The sequence below is a fragment of the Erythrolamprus reginae genome, chromosome 2, assembly GCF_031021105.1.
Source record: "Erythrolamprus reginae isolate rEryReg1 chromosome 2, rEryReg1.hap1, whole genome shotgun sequence".
NCBI lineage: Eukaryota > Metazoa > Chordata > Lepidosauria > Squamata > Dipsadidae > Erythrolamprus > Erythrolamprus reginae.
The window spans coordinates 229,592,176-229,617,535 of record NC_091951.1 but is presented as its reverse complement, the minus strand read 5'-3'; the positions used below and the strand labels follow the sequence as shown (position 1 = coordinate 229,617,535).

The following is a 25,360-nucleotide window of genomic DNA, read 5'->3' as shown; positions in this document are numbered from 1 at the left end:
GCTGGTTTAATAATTTAGCAGCTTCCCTTCAATAGTGGAAAGAACAGGAGTAAAATCAGGCACCAATTTGTTTCCACATCCATCAGGAGACAAGATCTACCAGGTTCCTGGCTTTTTCTTCTTCCTTTCTTTAACTCATTTTATAGGGAGGCGGGGGATGCATTGAAAGGAACAAGGTAGATTATTGTTGTAGGACCTCCAGTTGCTCAAGTCAAGGCAACAATTTTCTACACTTGTTCTTGGCACAAAGAAAATTATAGATCATAGAATTATGACAATTATAGATCATGAACCTCGGTGGCGTAATGTTTAGAGTGCAGTACTGCAAGCTACTTCTGCTGATCAGTGGCTGCCAGCAGTTTGGCAGATTGAATCTCAGTAGGCTCAAGATTGACTCAGTGTTTAATCCTTCCAAGGTCAGTAAAATGAGGACCCGGAGTGTTGGGAACAATATGCTGACTCTCTGTAAACCACTTAGAGAGGGCTGTAAAGCTCTGTGAAGTGGTATATAAATCTAAATGCTAAATATGCCAAACATTTCTAATTCATAAAATATACACTGCTCAAAAAAATAAAGGGAACACTTAACAGAATATAACTCCAAGTATTCAATGAGAATATTTCATTCATTCAGATCTAGGACATGTTATTTGAGTGTTCCCTTTATTTTTTTGAGTAATATATATTGATTTATTAGTTTCCTAAATCATTCACTACCAAAATCTCTGAAGTGTATGCAGAAACCAAGCACACTAACACAAGAAATTCCACAATAAATTGACTTAGAAATTATTTTAAACATTTCCAAATCTCCAGATCCATCTGTTACAAACTCTGACCCTGGATTGTCCTCCAGCTGCTTCTAAGAGTTGTGAAGTAAAAATGTCAATAGCATAAGGAGTTCCCCTAGCCTAGATATATATATTTATTCTTATCAGGCAAAATCAGCAAAGCAGGAGAAGTATGACTCTGCACATGTACACATGGACTACTCAATCCCTGTTATGGGCTCCACATGCATGATTTCAAACACACAATTTCTATATATATAAAGAAAAAGAAGACTATAAGGCTAAAACCCACTGTCCCAAGATTGTTCCAAGTAGAGTATCCCAAGTGTTATCAGTCTAAAATATTGTTTCCCAACCTTGGCAACTTGAAGATATTTGGACTTCAACTCCCAGAATTCCCCAGCCAGCATTTGCTGGCTGGGGAATTCTGGGAGTTGAAGTCCAAATATCTTCAAGTTGCCAAGGTTGGGAAACACTGGCCTAAAGACCTCTTACAGTGGTTTGACTTTTTCCACTCAGCGGATTATTTGAAAATAATAATTGTGGGAAATGACAGAAGTATATAAATGGGAGAAGTTGCTTCTAAGTTGGGCCTAAAAACTTGCATGAACAAGGCAGAATAGATTTATTGTTTTCTGGTTAATTCTCTAAAGGGATTTTAAAAACATAAAAACCAGAGGTGCCTTAAGGTCCCATCTGCGGTACGCAATGGTGTAGCACAAACATCCATGTCCCCAATAACTACAAATAAAGAACATAAGGAGAAAAAAATGTTGGGAAGGTATCTGTCTTTGCTTGTTCCTCTTAATCAGGGGTAGGCAAAGCTGACTGTTCTATGACTTGTGGACTTCAACTCCTAGAATTCCTGAGCCCGTCATGCTAGCTCAGGAATTCTGGGAGTTGAAGTCCACATGTCACAGAAGAGCCAACTTTGCCTACCTCTGCTCTATATTATTCTTTTTTTCCTGTTCTAAAGCATTACTTATAACCAGACGAAGGACCTGTAGATGGATGCAAAACATCTCCTCTAGATAGTTCTGATGTGAAGAAGGCTGATGGCTGTTATCTGGCAGAGGGATTCTACTTATTTCTATTTCAACTTTTCCCAGCCTGAACCTATACAAAGTCTTGGATGATAGTTACCCTTGTCTTCCATCGTCATGGTTGAAGATAATGTTCCTTCCAGGCTAAGGCAAATTTGTATGCCGCCCCGAGTCTGCGGAGAGGGGCGGCATACAAATCTAATAAATAGATAGATAGATAGATAGATGATAGATAGATAGATAAATAATAAAAAAATAAAGAAAGAAAGAAAGAAAGAAAGCATGTTAAAGATACTAGAAGATGAAGAAGCAACTTCATTTGAACATAAGTCAGTAAACCCAATGTATTTTTTAAAAAAACAACAAAATTCTCTGTGCTGAATCCTCCAAAGGAAGACACAATTTCAAAAAGTATTTCAAAAAGAAAAATTGCAGGAATTACAACAAAGACTACCAGATTTTTATTTCTCACACAAGAATGACAGGTATCATGTAGCCTAACAGCTTTTCCATATTGGATAAGGAACAATTATTATACGCAAGCAGCTTTTCAATTAAAAGCCGAATAAATCTTGCTCCAAGTGATCATTTTCCAAGGACTGGGGATCCTCTGAGCCTTCTGGTCTTGGTGTCTCCTCTAGTCCTTGGTGGTGATCTGGGAGGCAGAGTAAAGAAAGTATCACATGCAAATATTTCTATTGGTTTAGACTAAATAATGTTGATGTCTCAGAGCAATAACTATAACCAAGATTAACTATCTAAGCAAAAAGAGTGAAATGTCAACTCCCAAACTGATTATATAGTAACAATGTCTTCAAAGAATTTTTAAATTAATGATGACATATTAATATTAACATAAGTAAAGAAAAATTGAAACTAGGAATTCTTCAAACACTATTGTTATGAAAACCAATAGTATTCATATCCATAGTGCTTGCAAGGTAAAAATTAGACAATATATCAGCCAGATGCTATTTCTCTGCTACCTAGGGGACCAGCTATTTTAAATATTTTATGGACTTTCACAAATCATTGTATTTGTGATTGTTTCCCTGTAATCCCCTTAAAGATTTTTCAATACAACGAAAGGTTACATTCTAATCTTAAATTAAAGTAAAAGTGTACAAGTCCATAAAGGGCTCCAGTGATGAAAAATAAAGGACAATAGGTATTGAAATAATCTTTTTAATATTTCTATCCATTAAAGCTGGATTACAGTAGTTAATAACGAGGGAGAACCACCTCAGTCACACTAAATTACAGAATTACATTTTGACAAAGTCACTAATGGAAAGGCATGAGAGGAGGAAAGCTATACAGTAATCGCAGGGGATGCGTTCCAATACCACCCATGAAAAATGAATTTCCGTGAAGTAGAGGAAATATAGTTTTTATGTACAGTATTTAACAAGTATTTGGACTTTTAAAATCCACCCTTTGAATTAAACAGTCATTCTATTATAATGTTTCTCAGCTGGAACTACATGTGACATCCTACCAGTTTCTTTAATAGAGTACAGTAGTACTGTAGAAGAATTTTATGAATTTTTAATGGATTTAAAATTTTCAATGGATTTAATGGATTTAATCCCCCTTTGAAAACAATGAAGTAATGCATCCACAAAAGATGAACTGCGAAGTAGCGAGGGATTTCTGTATTTACTTAACATAGTCAATGCCATAGATTCTCCTTCAACCTGAAAAGTAGTAGCCTAGTTTACAGCTACAGGACAGACTATAGACTTTTTTTCCTAATATTTAATCTTATTTTAAAATACAATTCCCCTTATATTTTGTTTGGGTCATTTTACAACATTATGACAGCCATCCAATGGGTACTTTACATCCCATAAAGTCAGCTTTACAACTGGTAGCAACGTTCTGCAGTCACATGATCATGATGCACACATCCCGCAGCTTCATGTATTTTTGGCCTTTTTCAGCCCCCCCCCCAAAAGCCCATTCAAATCAATGGGTTTGCTTAATGAGTATAGTGTTCACTTAATGGCCTTTGCCAAAAGGGACAGGGAATTACTTCCAGTCAACTTGACCAGAAGTGCCTCGACTTTGGACCATAACAACTTATGACAGTGATCGTGAACCTTTTTTACCTCAGGTGCCAACAGTGTGTGTGCTCATGCTATTGCACGCACATGTGTGCCCACACCCATAATTCAATGCCCAACAAGTGCCCCACCTCCATGCAATCCCCCAGTGCTCTCCTATTCCCCATGCATGAACCCCCCCCCCCACTGCCCTGTTTCCTGACTTCTGGTGGGCCTGGTAGGCCTGTTTTTTTGCCCTCCCCAGGTTCCAGAGGCTTTCCTGGAGCCTGGGAAGGGCAAACACCCCTCCGGAGGTTGAAAATACCTTCCCAGAGTATCTGTGTGAGCCAAAAATCATCTGACTGGCGCGTACATACACGCACACTGGATCTGAACTAAGGCAACTACTCGTGTACCAGCAGATTAGACTGGTCCTAATTGCAGTTGTAAGCTGAGGATTGCCTGTGCATCTATTGTATTTCATAAGACCCATCACTTTCTAAGAAAGATGTAGAGTATTACTTCTATTAAAAGCATTTTCTACTTTGTTAAGTGAGCTGACACGCAAATGGCCAGACCACATATTATGCAAGAGACTTATCATCATACCTGTGACACATTTACTGTATATTTCAAATGTATTTATGCAGCGATGGGATACGAGCCGGAACGTTAAATTGCGCTTGCCACCACAGCTCATAGGTTCTTGCGGGTCCAGTGCGATTTTGCTGCTGCACCTGTGGAGATAGCAAAATCGCGCACGGAGCCGCAGGTGCGCCCATGTTTCGGCAAGGTTATTTTGCTCCTGCGCATGCCAAAACATGAGCGCACCTGTGGCTCTGTGCGCGATTTTGCTATCTCCACAGGTGCAGCAGCAAAATCGTGCTGGACCCACAAGAACTTACGAGCCGTGGCGGCAAGCGCAATTTAACGTTCCGGCTCACAGCTCACCACTGTATTTGTGGAAGGTTCTGAATGCCAGTGGGGGCAAATATTCCATATCATTTTCCTAGTCTTAATGTAACTATCCCAAGCAAAAGGTTACAAATATATACAGTACACTAACATTACATGGCATGCGACTGGGATACTTGAGGGACTGCTTCATCCTGGTTACATCTACCTATTTCATCAGATCCTGCAGGAGAGGCATGTTGTCAGTCCCATCTACGAAGGAGTGTCAGCCGAAGGGATCTGAAAAGAGAGCCTTTTCTGCCATTTATAATGTCTAAAGCCCTGATGATGAACGTATGGCACGCATGCCAGAGGTGGCACAAAGAGCCTTTTCTGTGGGCACTTGTGTCATTACCAGCTGGTTTTTGCGCATGCTGGAGCACTGGAAACCAGAAGACCAGTTGGCCGGCATGCACATCAACCAGCTGGTCTTCCAGTTTTCCAATGGTCCGGTGCGTATGAACATGCACACATTCCGTTTTGGGCACTCTGTGCTAAAAAGGTTCTCCATCACTGGCCTAGATTATCCCCACCCTTGTTGGCCTTTAGCAAGGCTTTGACAATAGGGCTTTGCCACCATACTTGGAGATCTGGTGATAGGGGAGAACCTCTGTCTGCACTGGCTGTGCGGAAAGCAGGGCACTGATTGGATTCTGCCACTGATTAGGTCTATTTTTCCATTTTTGCTCCAGTCTTATTGACAGTTTGTATGTTCATAGAATTTTTTCTTAATGTGATTTTTGTTTGGGGTACTATCTTAATTGTTGAGAGCTGCTCAGAATCACTGAAGTGAGATGAGTCACTACGCAAACAGAATTAATTCATTTTAATTAATTTAGCCAGCTTCCCATTTCTTCTATCATTGCAGTGCCTCATGTTCTCCTTTAGTAATTTTAGCTGAAAGGACACTGCAACAATATCAGGGCCAAATGATAGAGTAACATTTAATTAAAATAGTCCCCAAAAAATTAATTGATTAAACCTGGTTCATACGCCATCCCAGTTGTCCTTTCAGCTAAAACTACTAAAGGAGAACACAAGGCACTGCAATGATAGAAGAAATGGGAAGCTGGCTAAGTTAAAATTTAACAAACTTGGCAAAACTCTAAACTAGGGTACCAAATAAGGGTTGCAAAAGATGATCACCAGCTGACTGCTCTTTGTCGCCCCCTGATGGTCATCAGAATTTTGCAGATCAGAAATGACAGCTTTGCTCTTACTATATCTAAGGGGCCCTACTGTTTAATAATCCAGAAAGAACCACTACTCTTGTACTTTATTTCCTCTGTAATAAAATTGAGATACTTTAAATTCATCAACTTTAAGACTTGTGGCCTTCAATTCCCAGAATTCCCAGCTGGCATGGAATTCTGGAAGTTGGACACATTTGTGCTAGATTCTTTCTCTGATCCAACTGAAGGACCATGGAGAGAGACAGAAAAGATGTTCTCCAAACTTATTTCAGAGCCCTTATTTATCATCCAGACCAAATTTCCTCCAGGCTGAATAACACACTCCTCACTAAAAGAACTTTTATTTGCAAAGGCTGCTAGTTACAGAACTCACCGTATGGGAAAACAGACGGAGTTATTTCCTCTTGGGAATACAGCCCTTCCGTTACCACTAGAGGGACGGAGCATTCTTCATGGAGTCCATGAGTGACTTCAGCTTTTTCCTCCACTGCGGTCGCTTGTGTTTCATGGCTCTCGGATTCCTCTGACTGCAATTCTGGTTGGGGCTCCGGTTGTGAAGTCTGACGCCGGCCTCGGCCCCTTCCAGTTGCTCTTCCTTTCCGTGCTCGCTTGTGTCGCTTTTGCTCCCTAGGCAAATGTACACATAAGAATCATTTTGGAAATTCTAGCATCCGACAGATTGCTTCGAAGGGATTTTTTAACTAAACCATTAACTCGCTTCTTGAAGCACCTTAAAATTCTTGATTGTTAAGATTATTTATTCAGCACTTTTTTCCATTCAAGATGAGCAAACCCGAGCTGATGCCCCAATTCATGAGAGAACTGAATGTGTTCCTGGTCAGTGGTTCAACATCCTGCAGAACTGAAAGCTATAATCGTACCCAACCAGCAGAGGAAGGCTTGGGCAACAAAAGAAAAGGGTGGTGTGTCAGACTTTTACCTTAAATCTATTTCTCTCTGAAATGTGTTCGTTTCTTTCTTTCTTATATTTATTTATTTTATTTTATTTTATTGGATTTGTATGCTGCCCCTCTCCGAGGACTCGGGGCAGCTCACAGCATATATAAAAAAAGAACAGTAATATAATCCAATTAGTACTACAATATTAAAAACAATTAGAAAGAGAAGATTAACCTAAAAAATTAACTTATTAACCAAACATTCAGCAATCATACTTAAGGCATTCAGTGGTCAGGGAAAGATCTAAGAGTCCCAAGCCTGGCAGCAAAGATGAATTTTTAAGCTCTTTCGGAAGACAAGGAGGGAGGGGGCAGTGCGAATCTCTGGGAGGAGTTGATTCGAGAGGGCCGGGGCTCCCACAGGGAAGGCTCTTCCCCTAGGTCCCGACATTGTTTGGTCGACGGGACGCTAAGGAGGCCAACTCTGTGGGACCTCACCAGTCGTGGGATTCGTGTGGCAGAAGGCAGTGATGGTGAACCTTTTTTTCCACTGGTGCCAAAAGAGCGTGCGTGTGAGCTATCAGGCATGCACAAGTGCCACACCCGTAATTCAATGCCTGGGGAGGGTGAAAACAGCTTTCCCCACCCCACAGAGGTCGGAATCGGCCTCTTTCCCAACTTCTGGTGGACCCTCCAGGCTCCAAAGACTTCCCAGAGCTGGGAGAGGGTAAAAACGCCCTCCCCTATCCCCCCAGAGGTTCTCTGGAAGCCAAAAATGCTGGCCAGCACACACATGCATGTTGGAGCTGAGCTAGGGCAATGGCTCAGGTGCCAGCAAATATGGCTCTGCGTGCCACTTGTAGCACACATGTCATAGGTTTGCCATCACTGTTATAGGGCTTATAGGGCTTCCTATCTCACACAGTTCTCTCAACAGTTCCATTCTTTGCTGAGATTCCTTTATATACTTATTAAATAAACACTGGTCAAGAAATAAACGTAATAAATGCAGTATGGGTGGAAAGTAGCTGCACCAACAATGAAAAGCTGCAAAAAAAATTAAAACCTGGTTCATACGCCATCCCAAAACTTTATCCTCCAACAATATTGTACAATGGCCAAAACAACAACAACAAAAATCTGATATTATATATAGATGCACTTTAATGAGCCTTGGTGGTGCATTGGTTAGAGCGCAGTACTGCAAGCTGCTTCTGCTGACTGCTGGCTGTAGTTCACCAGTTCAAATCTCACCAGGCTCAAGGTTGACTCAGCCTTCCATCCTTCCACGGTGGGCAAAATGAAGACCCAGATTGTTGGGGCCAATATGCTGACTCTGTAAACCACTTAGGGAGTGCTGTAAAGACTGTGAAGTGGTATGTAAGTCTAAGTGCTATCACTATTAACATGCTTTGATATGGGGAGATACATATACATACACAAAAATAAATACACAGTTGTTAGCCGCCCAGAGTCTGCGGAGAGGGGCAGCATACAAATCCAATAAATAAAATAAAATAAATAAATAAATAAATAAATAAATAAATAAATAAGAAGCAGAATGGATGATGCCAAATATTAAATATTGCAAAATCAGTTATTTTCAATTAAATGTTGCAAATCTATTCTATTGACCTAGGATAACAACTACATAATTTTGTTTCCTGGGCATAGAGTAGATTCAGTAGGTATTGATGTGAAGCTGGGTTGGGTTCAACTTACCTTCCCCACTGATTTGCATTGGGATGGAAGTGCATGTTTTCCTATGCGCACTCGCTTCACTCATGTGTGTATCACTTCCTGGAAATGACCCTCTGTGCATGCACAATACTTAAAAAAAACCCAAGATGGGTGTGGCAGGCCTGGGTTGCTGCTGGTTCCAGCTACCCAAGCTGCCATGTTACTACCGGTTCTATAGAACCGGTCTGAACCAGGAGGAACCCACCTCTACATGCAGCTAAGTAAAACAGATGCCTTTTCAGAATCATCTAAATTCCAACCATTTGTGTGAATACGTATGTGTCAGTGTGAGAATGAGACGGGCGAAAGATTCAAGGATACAAATGGGGATGTCATGTTACCTAGGAATGGAATAAGCAAAAATGTTAATATTTAAGTTGGAATAAAATATGGGCTAAGAAGAAGGGTAGCTAGGAGAGAGTTCTATATGAGGAAAAGCAAAAATAGATTTCTTATTTTTCTTAGAAGAGAAATCTATTGTACCAATTTTGGCTAAACTTTCATGTGACTAATTTGTTTTTTCTATGAGAGCAACAGTAAGGTCAGTGTCATTATTTAGACACAAAACTTCCTTTTTTAAAAGCTTTGTGCAAACAAACACATAAGAGCAGATTGCTTTAACTCTAAAATATGGTTCGTCACCATCCTAATTTACCCCAGAACCCACTGTTGAGTGTCTTTTTCTTCTGCTTCTGCTCTTCTTTTTCTGAGAAGTTCTCGGTCTCTCAAACGGTGTGAAATGCCAACATCTGCAAGAGGTAAGAAGAGTTGCATGAATTATGCTAAGACGTCAAGCTGTGAAAAAATCTAAACCAATGTTGCAGCATAGATGCTGAATAAAACAATGATAGAACCATTTCAGCAACTACTACTAAATATATTGGGTTCTTTGTTATGGTTAGACAATTAAATGCCTACAATGCCTATAAATAAGATTATGTATCGTTTTTAAAACTGAAAAATTCAATAAATATATTTATTTTTTTTAAAAAAAGAAAAGAAAATTAAATGCCTACAATTAATATTTGCATGATGGTTGAGGAGAGGGTTTCCAAAAACCTGTAAGTATTTGTCTACAGGAATGCAATGTGAACTTTATTCCAATTAAATATTTCCATAATGGCTGAAGGATTTATCATATGTGCTATCTGTTGTCTCTATTTTAAAAAGCTGCTGAGATAAGCCAGAGAAATATCAGAATGAAAGTTATTATTTTACTTCCTTGTTGTGAGCCGCCTCACTGTTGTGAGCCGCACCGAGTCTGCAGAGAGGGGCGGCATACAAATCTAATAAATAATAATAATAATAATAATAATAATAATAATAATAATAATAAATAAAAAAACACTTTGGTATGTTAAAATATTATTTTAGTATGCAAAATTTAGTAAACAGTTATGCAGCCAAAGCTTTTTAAAATGCTAAAGTTTCATTCTCTATGTACAGTATTTCCATATAATTGTATGCAGCCTATGTTTATGTTTGTCCGTTTAGCTACACTTACATTGTAATGTAACCTGCTACTGCAGATGGTACAATTAATTTAATGAAAAACAAGTCTGGTGCATTTTGCTGTGTAGCATGTTGCTTTTCATCATAACTCTGAATAGAGTATAGAGTAGAGTAGAGTGGAGTGGAGTGGAGTGGAGTGGAATGGAATAGAATAGAATAGAATAGAATTTTTTATTGGCCAAGTGTGATTGGACACACAAGGAATTTGTCTTGATGTACATGCTCTCAGTATACATAAAAGAAAAGATAAGTTCATCAAGAATAATAAGATATAACACTTAATGATAGTCTGGGTATAAATAAGCAATCGAATCATATTAGGAACAAGTCAATATAAATTGTAAGGATACGAGCAACAAAGTTACAGCCATACAGTCATTAGTGGGAGGAGATGGGTGATGGGAACGATGAGAAGATTAATAGTAGTGCAGACTTAGTAAATAGTTTGACAGTGTTGAGGGAAATTTTTGTTTAACATACTGATGGTGTTCAGGAAAAAACTGTTCTTGTGTCTAGTTATTCTGGTGTGCAGTGCCCCACAGTGTCGTTTTGAAGGTAGGTGTTGAAACAATTTATGTCCAGGATGTAAGGGATCTGTAAATATTTTCATGGCCTTCTTTTTGACTCGTGAAGCTCAATGAAAGGCAGGTTGGCAGCAATTGATTTTTTTCTGCAGTTCTGATTATCCTCTGAAGTCTGTGTTGGTCTTGTGGGGTTGGGAGAACCAAACCAGACAGTTATAGAGGTACAGAGGAGAGTAGAAACAGACATCTTGTCCCGATTAGAGAAATAACATCAGACCCTTTTGTCCAAACAGTGAATGAGAACATGGGATAGAGCTTTGCTTGATGATGAATTCTGAACTTAGACACATATTTTGTTGTTGGAGATAACATATACAGAACAACCTTAATAAACTTATAATATAAAGTCTTTGGAGAGGGGCGGCATACAAATCTAATAAATAAATAAATAATAAAATAAATAAATAAATAATATGGCTTGTTAATTTGGGCATGTCAGATTACATGTGGTATTAGTATGTATGTATGTATGTATGTATGTATGTATGTATGTATGTATGTATGTATGTATTTATTTATCCATCCATCCATCCATCCATCCATCCATCCATCCATCCATCCATCCATCCATCCATCCATCCATCCATTCTATTAATTGAATTTATTTATTTCTAAAAAATAATCTGACTTATTTATTTATTTATTTATTTGGTTGTTTGTTTGCTTGGTTGTTTATTTATTTATTTAGATTTATATGCCCCCCCCTCAACTTGACACAATGGGAAATGCCCCCCCCCCCATTTCCCCCATTGTTTGGGAAAAAAGTCTATATGAACCTCCTTCTATAGCCATCATTGGATGATATTTCATAATCAGTTAAGATATGAAAGCTATAACATGGTAATGATTTTCTAGCTGTGACAGAATCTACATTTCATTTGCCTTTAACACAAATGCAAGACACATGTAAGATAATTGTGTCTCGATCATAAATACTTTTAAACATTTTTCTCAGGTAACGGTTTCTCAAAAGTCTGGGACATTCCTATTTGATTCTCCTTCATTAGAATCTGAACATAAGGCTATTATAACATGAGACTATCAAGAGGAAAAGTGGTCAATTCCCATGACATAAATTAACTCCACACTTGTAATAGAGGCAGGTCAGTTGCAGCAGTGAGGTTTTTTTTCAATGACACCATAAGGTCATTTATTTATATTTATGGTATTCAAATATAAGTATTAAAAAGGATATCTACCTTAAATGGACTCTATTGTGAAACAAAGAAAAAAAAACCTTGCATCAGCATATTTATTAACATCTGCCACCTGATGCTTCTCTGTGTTTCAGATTCATGAAAGTCACAAATGTTTGTTTCAATCCACATGTGGAATATTATGCATAATTCCACTTCAACAGAAAGTGTGAACTCTATGCATTAAATGAATCTATCCTCCAGCCTTTGATTGTGAGAGAAGCACCAAGAATCTTGTAATGATATTCTCTCTATAGTCTACCATTTGGCTAGGACCTAGCGCACCAACACTCTCTCATAATTTCATCATTACACATTGTCATTTTCTATAGTTTTTGCTTTGCACTAATGTCCAACTGGTAAAAGTAAAGGTTCCCCTCTCACACATGTAATAGTTTCTGACTCTAGAGGGCGCTGCTCATCTCCCTTTCAAAGCCAAAGAGCCAGTCTTGTCCCAACAGGTCTCTGTGGTCATGTGGCCAGCATAACTAAACAGCAAAAGCTCACGGAATGCTGTTACCTTCCCACCAAAGGTGGTCCCTATTTTTCCTATTTGCATTTTTTACATGCTTTTGAATTGCTAGGTTGACAGAAGCTGGGACAAGTAATGGGAGTTCAATCCATTACGTGGCACTAGGGATTTCAACTGCTGAACTGCAGACCTTTCGCTCAACAAGCTCAGCGTCTTAGCCACTGAGCCACCACATCCCACCCAACTGGTACAATGAAGAAAAAAAGTTAAATAATACTGTATTTCTCTTCCTCCCTCCCCTACAAAGTGGAGCATAAAACAGAAAGATTGCTTTGGCAAACTGTTGTCTCACTCTTGCCTAACCCAGCAATTCTATGGCAATGTCATCTGCTTTTATGCCTTTGTTCAATATTACAACATAAATAAAAAGACCTGCACAATTCCGAGTTCAAGCTAAGCTCAACAATAGGATTCCTTTCTCTATAAGGCTAATATAAGGATAATGGACACATGGTACAGATGCGGGGGGGGGGGGGCATTCGACTAGCAGAAATAGGGGTTTTCTTGTGTTTTTTTGTTTACTATTTATTTTGTTTCAGTTATTTTCTCATGCCAATTCCTTTTCTCAGGCACATTATCCCACGTTCCCACTCCTGCACTGAAAACAAGTCTAATATAGTCATTGTATTTACCTGCCTGCATATTTATCTCTGCCTTTCTTTTTATTATTCATTATTATTTATTTTATTATTTTCCTTTTATTATTCGTGGCAGTTTGTGATGGGTGTGGGGTGTGTGGAGAGAATTAGCAGTGGGTCTAAGACATTTGGTTGCCTGAGGCAGAACATAAAACAGCACCCAACTTTTCCCTAAGTTAAGATACACGTGGCATCCAACAATTATTTTTGCATCTGAGGCAGAAAATCCCATCAATGCTTCTTTGTTTCCCTGGCAATAAAATAATAATTTGCACAGCTTTCTTGACACTTGAAATAAAATGCTTGCATCTGTTCCCTTGACTTAATTGGTGGCTAACTCTACTGTAGATATACAGTACTTCAGTATTTCTCTTGGTCTCTGATTTTCCTTTGCAAATGCCCTGGCTCTCTTTCACTTGCATCACTGTAGCAAATAATGTTATAAGAATACCTTATGCATTTGTTAGGTAGTTCCAAGATTGGGTTACTCTCCAGAATTTTAAGGATGAAGAAGGATGAAACATTGTAAGTGGAAGAAGTTTGAACAAATCAGTATTCTCTTGAGCCATATTTATATCCTGTACCTCCTCATTCTACATCTGCAACCTTGCAAGATAAATTATGTGAGGAGATTTTAAGTTCACCCAGACAGCTAAAAGATCCAGATCCAAACTGACCATCATACTGCAGGCTATTTCAACTGACTGCTAGCTGCTAGCAGTCCGGCATTTCAAATCTTACCAGCTCAAGGTTGACTCAGCCTTCCATCCTTCCCAGGTGGGTAAAATGAAGACCCAGATTATTGGGAGCTTTATACTGACTTTGTAAACCCCTTAGAAAGGGCTATAAAAGCACTATGAAGTGGTACATAAGTCTAAGTGCTATTGCTAAGTGCTATTGATATATCCCACTAATGATAACTTGTCTGGCATTCTTATCATACAATAGATACAACTTAAGGCAAAGCACTCCAAACTTAATTGCAGACAATAGAGTTCAGCAACAGAGTGGTCAATGCCTGGAATGCACTACTTGACTCTATGGTTTCATCCCCAAACTCCCATAACTTTAACCTTAGATTGTCTACTACCTCACTACATTCCTAAGATGTCTGTAAGGGGCGTACATAAGGGCACCAATGTGCCTTCCATCCCATTTATTCGTATCCATTTCCTGTACTCATAATCAGGTTTATACTTTTATTTGTTCCCCTATACATGCTTGGCGAAAACAAATAAATAGATAAATAAATAAAATCTCAGTCCAAGTCTAAAGCTGTTTAAAAGTAGAATAGAATAGAATAGAATAGAATAGAATTTGTATTGGCCAAGTGTGATTTATATGCCGGATTTATATGCCGCCCCGAGTTTTCGGAGAGGGGCGGCATATAAATCCAATAAATGAAATGAATGATTGGACACACAAGGAATTTGTCTTGGTGCATATGCTCTCAGCGTACATAAAATAAAATATACATTTGTCAGGAATCATGTGGTACAACACTTAATGATTGTCATAGGGGTCAAATAAGCAATGAAGAAGCAATATTAATAAAAATCTTAGAATATAAGCAACAAGTTACAGTCATACAGTCAACATGAGAGGAAATGGGTGAAAGGAATGATGAGAAAAACTAGGGATAACCTTCTGCTATGCATTTTGTTTCTGTTTTTATCTATTTGAAGCCTATATGCACACAAACAATATTTGCAGAAGATCTTCCCAATGTTTACTCAAGGAAAGCAAAATAAGAATAGAGGTTTATTAGGGGTAAGGATCAGAAACCAGGTAATTCTTGAAAAAAAAAAAGCAAATTTGCCACCCAAAAAGCAATCCTTTTCTCCCAAAATAATTTGCATTACCTGCAACTGCATAGTCTTCAGGTGTGGCCTCTGGTTGCTGCGGCGTTTCAGAGTATGAATGATCCTTTTCTAAACTTGCCATCGGTAACAGTTTATTTTAATGTTTATATAGAGAAAGGAGCTGAGCTCCACCATAGGATCATGTAACGCATCTAATGGTTTAGTGCAAAAAAAAGTTTCCAAAACGGAGTGGGGTAAAAAGAAACAGACTTCCCGCCCCACACATCTTATCTGCCACAGACATGGCTACGTTAATACTAATTTTTCTTATCAAGTTGCAAAGGTGTTTATAGTGATGCTGAAAGCCTGACATATTAATTTCCAAACACTTTTTCCTCGCGTGAAATAATTATTTTATCAAAGAAATATGCCCTTTTCCAAACATTGTGCATTTGGAAATTCCTGGAAAAACATCCTTACCCCACCATTTAGAAATAATTACCTCCTGAAACAGTTTTGGAAAGAATAGTCTATTACATAAAATAGCAAGCAGCATTTAGACACATTAAGAATACTTCTCTGGGGGGGGGGGGAAATCTGTACAGATCTATGTGTGTATATATTTGCATGCACTTTGCTTAAAAATCCCTTGTCCTTTGTTTTATGTTCTCTGAGAATATGCCAATAAATGAGATTTTTTTTTAAAAAAAGAGAATGTAGATGAGAAAATACTCCTAAGATATTTTTTAATGTATATTCATTTTGTAGGGAGGGATCAGTACAATTCTAAAAACATATGGTAAATAAATAAATAGAAGCATTTGGCACATTTGCAGTGTAGCAATTCATTTTGAAGAAGATTCTGCAATGGAGAAATTCCTTTAGTTTTTCACATCAAACTTTGTCTACATTATATAGAAGGGATTGGATACTGTAGCCTAGAGCTGAAGGGATTGGATACTGTAGCTTAGAGGATAATTCTCTGCCTTACAAGGCAAAGGTTGCAGGTTCAAGTCCCAGTGGGTATGGCTAGCTGATGAGGCCAAAATAAGGCCGAAATAGATCTATCCTAGTCTCCCTTAATTTTCAAATTCAGCTTAAACATGTGACATATGAATATATATATATATATATATATATATATATATATATATATATATATATATATATATTTTCACATCACACTTTTCTGTTAATACTACAAATAACTGAAATGTGATTTTATCTCCAGGTTATGTTACAAACAGCGGCATTTCTTAATTTTCCTAATTTTAGTTTTCCTTTTCTCCTCTTCTTAAATCATATTCTTGAAATGTACCTCTGTAAAATGTTTGATATGTATTACCTTTTAATATTGGGAGTTTCCTTTTCCCTTGTCCTTTGGACACCTCCCTTGGGCTTAAATAAGATTATTTTGCTGCTCTAGAAAGGTGGGGCAGACTAAAAGACCAAGAGAGAAGGGTGGAGGTAAAAGAAACTAAATGCACCTCCTGCTTTTTGTGATATGCAGAGGCAAGGCACTCAGCAAAAAACTGCAGCCTTCAATTAAATTGAGATGAAATCCTTAACTCTATTAGGGCACTAGAATGACTAGATGCAGTTCCACACATTACATTTTCTTGAACAACAACATCTTCAGTCATTTTCAAGATCATCAAGTTTTCATCAGAAGCATTCAGTGCTTTTCTAAATAGAATGGAATGGAACAGAATAGAATAGAATAATAGAATAGAATAGAATAGAATAGAATATTTAGAAGAATAGAATAGAATATTTAGAATAGAAAGAACAGAACAGAAGAGAACAGAATTTTATTGGCCAAGTGTGACTGGACACACAAGGAATTTGTCTTGGTATACATGCTCTCAGTCTACATTAAAAAAAGATACGTTTGTCAAGAATCATAAGGTACAACACTTAATGATAATCCAGGTACAAATAAGCAATCAAATCATATTAGGAACCAGCTAATATAAATAGTAAGAATAAGAGCAACAAAGTTACAGTCATACAGACATTTGGGAGGAGATGGGTAATGGGAACGATGAGAATATTAATAGTAGTGCAGATTTAGTAAATAGTTTGACAGTGTTGTGGGAATTATTTGTTTAACAGAGAGTGATGGCATTCAGAGGAAAACTGTTCTTGTATCTAGTTGTCTTGGGGTACCATGCTCTATGGCAGTGATGGCGAACCTATGGCACGGGTGCCACAGATAGCACGCGGAGTCTATCTGCTGGCACACGAGCTATTGTCCTAGCTCAGCTATAATATGGGGGCTGGCCAGCTGGGTTTTTTGGCTCACACAAAGACTCTGAGAGGGCGTTTTTGGCTTCCAGCGAGCCTTCAGGGGGATGGGAGCAGTGATGGGCTCCTATGGGAACGGTCAGGAAAGCAGTTCCAGTAGCAAAATTTGGAGCTCCACTCCAGAGCACCCAATTTGCACTGAAAGATGTTGAAACAAAATGCATAAGCCATGCCCACAATGTGGTAGTAAAATTTTTGGTAGCCCATCACTGGATGGGAGAGAGTGTTTTTACCCTCCTCCGGCTCCAGGGAAGCCTTTGGAGCCTGGGGAGGGTGAAACGTAAACCTACTAGGTCCACCAGACGTTGGGAAACAAGCTGTTTCCATCCTCCAGAGGGCCTCTGGGGGTGGGGGAAGCTGTTTTTGCTCTCCCCAGGCATTGAATTATGGGTGTGGGCACTCACACATGCGCAATAGCATGCACACATACTCATTCAGCATTCGAGGGGAAAAAAGGTTCGCCATCATTGCTCTGTAGCATCGTTTGGAGGGTAGGAGTTAAAACAATTTAAGTCCAGGGGTCAGTAAATATATTCATGGCCCACAGTATACAGGTCCTCAATGGAAGGCAGGTTGGCAGCAATTGTTTTTTCTGCAGTTCTGATTATCCTCTGAAGTCTGTGTTGGTCTTGTTGGGTTGCAGAACCAAACCAGTAGAGGTGCAGATGACAGACCAAATAACTCCTCTGTAGAACTGTATCAGCAGCTCCTTGGACAGTTTGAGCTTTCTGAGACTGGGAATACTTATTCATATACAGTTAATGAAACAAAGATATTGAAGTTAATTTTTAAGTCCTACAGGTGTTTATATTATTTTAATAAATGACAAGAAATTAGTTTTTCCTCTTTCATTGCTCTTACATGTATTTCTCATACATAGCCTTATAACCTTGCTATCAAACTAAGATGTAACATATGAAATTTGAAAACATTTTATAGTTTAATGCATTGCATAAAATCCCAATGGTTGCTTACTTAATAAACTTTGATTAACCATATCAGACAAATGACCAGGGTAGTATCTTTCTCTTTCACATTTTTATGTGGAAATATTAAAAAAAAAAACATAGAAAATTTTCTGCCGTATGAGCACGGACTTAAATGATAAAACCTCATGTGTCAGACTGCTGGGAGATGTAATTAGTTGCAAAAGCAACAACTATATACTGTACCTGTATGGTTAATTAAAAAAATAAAAACACAATTGTGTCTAATTTCTGCAACAAAAGCAACAAACGGATCAGCCTTCCTTGATTTTATTTGATCAATTTAATATTTTCTCCACCCTATCACACTGGACTTTGTGTATGAATAGAGCAGAAATACAAACATCGCTATTTTTGTTATATCCTGCTTTGTCTGCAGAGGAGAACTCAAATTTTTTTTCCAAGCCACAAACTACCAGTAAGTTTATTATTTTAACTGATACAGTACAGAAGGTATGTGACAATGTTACAGAAATTCAAGAAATATCTGCTGCTAACACTGTAGTAGTTCTTTAATAGGTAGCTCCAAGAGTTGAGTCATTCTACTTAAGTACTTCATGTTGGTCATACTGTATATCAAAAGGCTGAAATGTTATGTTTTGTTGCCTAAGTGATTGTGTACATTATTATCTTTGGAATGTTAGGGCACAACAGTGATCTATTGCTTACTTTTGTTGCTATAAACTTTTATAAAGGTATCAGCCGGGAGGCTAGGATTTCATAACTTTTCAAGTTATTTAAGGTAAGAAATAAATCTATCACAGTTTCTGATAAAGTAAACATTTCTGTAAAATTCAGCAATAACATCTCCCTATTATAAATAATAATCTACACAGTATTTTCTTAACTTTCTTCCTATACAAAAACTATAAATTTAGTATTGTTTTTGAAAAAAAGGAAAAGGTTGCCTTGGGAGTGAAGGCGCTCACCCAAGGGAGTGAAGGAATCTCCAAACTTTGAGGGCAGATAAACACATTTTGCACTCCTATTTTACATTTTGAGAAAAGTGCTATGGACATAGTTGTAAAACTGTAATCCAAAATGGATTTCACAGACAAGCAAATTAGCTAAGGGAAAAGACAAATAATTATTCAAAAAAAACCCATATACATGATGGCAGATATGGGATATATGCTTCAGAAAAGATACTTGATTTTCATTTAGAATTTCTCACACAGTAACATTCATTTTCTTCATACAGGCCTCACAGTAAAATTTACTTTAAATCTAGACACATAAAACATATTATGGTTTGACACAATATGAGAATCAAGTCATTGTGATTGTAATATAAATATAAAATAAATATAGCAACTGTTTATAAACAGTATTGTGAACTGCTATTTATGTATGTACCCAGATGGATATGTTTAATAAGCCATGGTTTGCTCTAATAACCAGACATTAACCATCAAAACAGGAGCTTTAGAAAACATTTGGGGAAAATGCAGTTAACCTACATTATAGTCTCTTTGCCTGAAATTGTCATTTGCATGAGAAATCTTCACTCCAGTTCTATATCATTCTCATGAAAGATCCAGACAATGCATTAGGATAAATTTGTTTGTTAAGTTGTGGCTCAGTACACCATCACATTAAGTAGGTTAAGGGATCCATTTGTTGGGAAATGTCTTCTTAGGCTGGTAAGTGTTGGTAAAAACTTTGGTAATGATATACTTTGAATTTTCAGACTCTGCACCTTTGTCTGCTTTCCTTGATGAATAGACTGGGCCAGCTAAAGCTGCTAACCTATCTGGATTTGGGATTTGCAATAATGTCGCATCTAATGAAAGTGCTTTGACTAATAATAACCTGATTATTGGAATGCCAAAATGATCTGATTCCTAATCCTAAATATTTTGAGGTCTGCAGAACAGACATATCAATAATTGAGGTATGTATTCTTTGTGAACCCAGCCATCCCTTAACTATTCAGTGGGTTTAAATCTTTTATAGGCAATGCTAGGACTTCCTATTATGCTAAATTAATCAAGTTTTAAAATGTTAAACTATTTGCAGCTAAATTCATACAAACTAAATTGTGATTAGTTTTTACTCCATTGTTGTTAAAGGAACTCAGAAAATAAACTATATTTTAGCTTAACTATGGGTAAATGTAAAATGCTTTCCAAATAATCTGCACAAAGCTCTTTTTAAAATGTACAGCAAGAACTGGTGAGTTTTTAAAGCCTGTTGAAAACTGATAAGCACTTTATAAGTATGACCCAGCAAAATATTGAAAATGACAGGCTAAATTAGATAATGTTTCCTAGCTTACGAACAAGGCCAAATTGTGCAAAAACACAAGATTGTTCTATCCAATTTTCCAATAATAGCAATTTATACAATACTTGTGGCTAATTTAATCCTAGCTTACTTATCCTCTCTGAATTTATATTATACATTGACTGAAATCAAAACACTTGTAACCATACACATACCACATCTAGGACATCAACACCCTTGACATCAACACCCTTGAAAATGTCCAAAGATACTTCACCAGAAGAGCCCTTCACTCCTCCACTCGAAACAGAATACCCTTACAAAAGTAGACTATCAATCCTAGGTCTAGAAAGTTTAGAACTGCGTCACCTAAAACACGATCTAAGTATTGCCCACAAGATCATATGCTGCAATGTTCTACCTGTCAATGACTACTTCAGCTTCAACCACAACAACACAAGAGCACACAACAGATTCAAACTTAATATTAACCGCTCCAAACATGACTGTAAAAAATATGACTTCAGCAACCGAGTTGTCGAAGCGTGGAACTCATTACCTGACTCAGTAGTGTCAACCCCTAACCCCCAACATTTTTCCCTTAGACTATCCACGATTGACCTCTCCAGGTTCCTTAGAGGTCAGTAGGGGCGTGCATAAGTGCACCAGTGTGCCTTCTGTCCCCTGTCCAATTGTCTCCCCTTATCTCATTTATCTTTTCTTCCTTTCAAATATGTTCACCTATACTTTTATATCTTTTCTTCTATTCTTTTCTTTACTTATATTATTATATATCTTTCTCTTCAATGTGTATGATGTATTGGATAAAATAAATAAATAAAATAAATATTGTGGTTCAGTATGTTATGCAGACACAGCCAGTCTTGAAGGATATTTACAAACCACAGTAAGAAACCTCTAATTAGATGCAGCATCTATCAAGTCATTTGCATCATTTTCTCAATTTATAAATTTAATGAAGATATTCCAGGTCAGCTAAGTGATAATTTGAAATAACTGAAATGGGACTTGAACGTTCAAAGTTCTTCTAATCACATATGGATAAACATACATGGTTGCTCTTTTTAGACCATCTGATTCTCATAAGAGAAGCAGGAAAACCTAAGATTATTTTATGCATTTATCCTGCAACAGAGAGTGGCGGTGAGCCGTATCAGCTCTATTCTTGACCTGTGCATTTCTTAGTTGGTTAAGGTTTTCCAGGAGATGAAATGTGGTTGAGTTCAAGCCTTCATGTGGGAAAGGAGGATTCTGCTGGTCTTGAAGGAGACAGTGATTCATCCTCTTCTCAAATGGGCATCCTTTGACCTAGCTGCGATGGTCAACTTTTGTCCAGTCTCCAACTTTCTCATTTTAAAGAAGGTGACATGTACCATGAGCTGTGGTGATGCAGTGGTTAGAAGGCATTACTCTGGGCTACTGCTGCTGACTGACAACTGCCTGAAATTTTGGCAATTTGAATCTCACCAGGCTCAAGGTTGACTAGCCTTCCATCCTTCTGGGGTAAGTAAAATGAGGATCCAAATTGTTGGGGGCAATATGCTCATTCTAAATTTCTTAGAGGGGGATGTAAAGCACTATGAAGCGGCATATAAGTCTAGATGCTATTGCTATTGCTTAACAACTTGCAAGATTGAAAGGTGATCCCTTTTAGAGTTCAGTATTGAACATGCTTGGGAACAACCTCTGTAGGACTTGGAATGATGGGATGCATCCATCTTAGCCCTCTTGGTAGTTTTCAATATACAGTGGTACCTCGACATACGAGTTTATTCGTGCCAGAGCTGACCACGTATGTCGATCAATTCGTATCTCGAACCAATGCATTTTTCGCGCCGAGATAACTGGAAAAAATGGAATTCTTGCGCCACCTAGTGGACGCTCGGCTCGTATCCCAAATTTGAGCTCGGGTGTCGAACAGAAATTTTGCTTGCGTCTCAGCTCGTAACTTGGAATACTCGCATGTGGAGCAGCTCGTATCTAGAGGTACTACTGTACCATAATCAAGAGCCATATCATTTTGGGGAAATGGGAGTGGAGCATCCTACTGTATAGTAGTTTTCTTTCCTCCATGGACAGTTCCAGTCTGTGTTGGTGGTGGGGGAAATCAAGCTCTATGTTCTTCATTTTGGGTACATCAGAACTAGTTCCTATTCTTCTATGTAAATTGGTGAATTCATTCCATAATTTGAAGTATCATCAATGGGCCAATGGCAATAGTTTTTGTCCCTCTTATTCATTCCACGGCTTGAGTTTGAGTATTACTGAAAGACTGATGACCTATAATCATGCCTCTCTGCTCCAAGTCACACAGGTGATGTCAGTTTACGTCAGGGGTGGGTTTTGGATCCTGCTACTGCTGGTTTGCTCAGGGACATGTCAGGCAGGCAGGCATTGCATGCACGCTTTGCATGCATTCACAGTATTTTAAAAAAAGCTTCTGTGCATGTGCAGAAGTCAAAGACAAGAAGGCGCCACCTATGGCACCGAGAAAACTGGCTCGGAATGTGGCAGCCCTGGGTCCAGCAACCCAAGCCACCAAGTTATTAACTATTCTATAGAACCAGTCTGAACAGGTAGGAACCTATCACTGGTTTATGTGCATACCAGGTACCTGGAGATTGTAGGGTCTGAATTGGAAGGAATTAGATGGGACATAACCCTAGCAAGGCAGTGTGACTCTGGGTTTCTTGATCTGAAGATTTGCTAACTCTGGATAATATAGCAACAGTATTGCTGTATAATTTGGAGGTTCTCTTGGACTCACGGCTCTAGCTCAACAAACAGGTGGTAGCTACAGCCCAGAAGGCTTTTGAGCAGTTTTACTTTGTGTCCCAATTACATTCATATAATTTGTTTCTGCGTTTGCACAGCTGCTCGTCTTCCCAGCATTCTCCAGACCGAGCATTCAGAATAGGGTTGTTCATTAATTCTTCCCCTTCTGATTCAGATGAAACTCTGGCTGGAGACTGACTGACTCCCTTCACCTCTCTGCCTCACCAGTTCCTTCCTGCTCCATTTCTCTCCCTGCCTCTCCTTCTGTTTCACTGTCTGATTCGTCCACCAGCCAGACAGGTCTTCTGTAAACAGACGGCTCCCACTCCTCTGCATCAAAATCAGCAGCCACAGGAGCTGGCCCGAAGCCAACCACAACAGAGGGTATGATACATTTTTAATTTTTTACATTTTGTTATCTTTATATTTTATTAGCCATCCAGTTCAGCGGTGGGTTGTTCCTGGTTCCGTGAACCGGTAGTGACAGCAGGAGGCTCTGCCCCCCACCTGCCTGGGATGCTTCTGCACATGTGCAAAGTCTCGCACTTGCACATGCTCACAAGCAAGCTGGTAGCGACAGGATTTAGAACCCACTACTGATCCAGTTATTCTATATAATATAGGTGACCATTGAAATATTTTAAATAATTTAAAACAGGAAAATATTACTTTATTTGTGGTCATGCAAGTAATTTATTTTTATTGATAATAAAATATAACTGGCACAAGCTAGTCAAAACGAACCATTTCCTTATTAGTATAATGTTCAGCCATTCCTTTTATAAAAACATATAATTATGTAACACGAGCATCACCTGCTCTCGAAACAGAAGTGTTGTGACATCATATAAAATGGAGCACAGCAAATATTCCAAGAAGTGTGATTAATACTACACTTTATATAATACAGGCCTTTTTAAAGATGTAAATGTGAACACAATATGCAAATCTATGGAGACACATTTCATTGATATTCATCCTGAAAGTAGAATTTGTAAGGTAAACATTTAACAGTTGGTACTTGTTTCAAAAATGATAAACAACAGAAAAGTCCAAAAGATAAATTAGCTGGTTTTCAAAGAAGAAAAATTCTGTGGATCATATATTTTCTGCCTTTTCATTATTTCATACAAGGTACATTCGTAGGAATAATGTCCCACAAATATAATCTGCCTGACCTGTATAATCATTGAGGAAGGGGATGGTCAGCATTCTGATGTAGACTATCATTGTGGTAGCCTTGTCTTTTGAAACAATTTGCCCATATACATGCCTTTGGCTATTGTCATTCCATTACATTTTTTTAAATATTATTCAAATTGGCTTTTAACTTTTAGAACAGTTGTTGGACTATCTTTTGGGTCTTATAGGTTCACACAACATGTAAGCCTAAAACATGATTATTAGTTTATGCCTAACTGTGCTTGCAAATTCTGTATTTAGCTGCAGTGCCTAAAAGCATTAGTGGTCTCCAGGTTGAGGAAAACACCATTAACTGATTTGTGTATGTTGCTGTTAATGAATAACAGGCACATTTTTAATGATCTGTTAAAAGAAGAAAATATGGTATTTCAATGAAGCTTACATCATTGTACTAATAAGGTCACAATGTTCACCTAATTATGAAATTTGCACACCAACCCAAACTCTGAATGAGTGAGTGGTTAAATGCCCGTTCATGTCTATGCAATCAAAATATTTAAGGTATGAGAAGTCTAGTTATAAACATGGGATTTAATTAGTAAGGAAGAGATTAAAAATAAACATCCTTGGCTTACCCATGTTCTCTCTAAATTCCAGAAACCCAGAAGGCATAACAAGACTACTAGGTATGACAGAAAACCACGTGTACTCATCAACCAACCAGGTGAAAAGCTGCTACCTGGTCAGATTTAAAATGACAAATTCTGCCCAATGCACGTCTTTTAATGTAAACAGGAATATTTCAAATTGTGCAGTACATGAAAAATGAATATAATAGAGGGGATTTATTTTTAATTTATGATGCCCGGTATAATTTTCAGCTGGATCCTATCTCAAAATGGTAGGAAGCTATGCAGTTGAATGTCAGTAAACTTATAGGCACATTCCTCTTGTTTTTTCTCTTGCTTTAATA

At 38.0% G+C, this 25,360-nt stretch overlaps 1 protein-coding gene and 1 long non-coding RNA gene across 4 annotated transcripts in view; one reads left to right on the top strand and one right to left on the bottom strand.

Moving 5' to 3' along the window:
* Nucleotides 1-2,272: 2,272 nt before the first annotated feature.
* Nucleotides 2,273-15,219, bottom strand: HEMGN (hemogen). Of its 3 annotated transcripts, none has more exons than XR_011558267.1 (4): nucleotides 14,990-15,219; nucleotides 9,321-9,414; nucleotides 6,109-6,653; nucleotides 2,273-4,098 (listed from the first exon to the last, which is right to left on the bottom strand). XR_011558267.1 is itself a non-coding variant. In XM_070742217.1 (4 exons), exons 1-4 carry the CDS (start codon nucleotides 15,069-15,071, stop codon nucleotides 2,389-2,391), a joined length of 531 nt encoding a protein of 176 aa, XP_070598318.1. In that variant the 5' UTR covers nucleotides 15,072-15,196; the 3' UTR covers nucleotides 2,273-2,388. The 3 variants fall into 3 exon arrangements, 2 of the variants coding, with proteins under 2 accessions (XP_070598318.1, XP_070598319.1); XM_070742217.1 differs by having other exon boundaries at nucleotides 2,273-2,489; nucleotides 6,400-6,653; nucleotides 14,990-15,196; XM_070742218.1 differs by having other exon boundaries at nucleotides 2,273-2,489; nucleotides 6,400-6,653; nucleotides 9,333-9,414; nucleotides 14,990-15,187.
* An 8,153-nt stretch (nucleotides 15,220-23,372) lies between these two features.
* The window catches only part of LOC139162161 (uncharacterized), a 130,267-nt gene continuing 128,279 nt past the window's right edge, over nucleotides 23,373-25,360 (top strand). Inside the window, exons 1-2 of the long non-coding RNA XR_011558268.1 lie at nucleotides 23,373-23,628; nucleotides 25,045-25,111. This is a non-coding gene — a long non-coding RNA (uncharacterized lncRNA). The remainder of the gene's footprint in view (nucleotides 23,629-25,044; nucleotides 25,112-25,360) is intronic.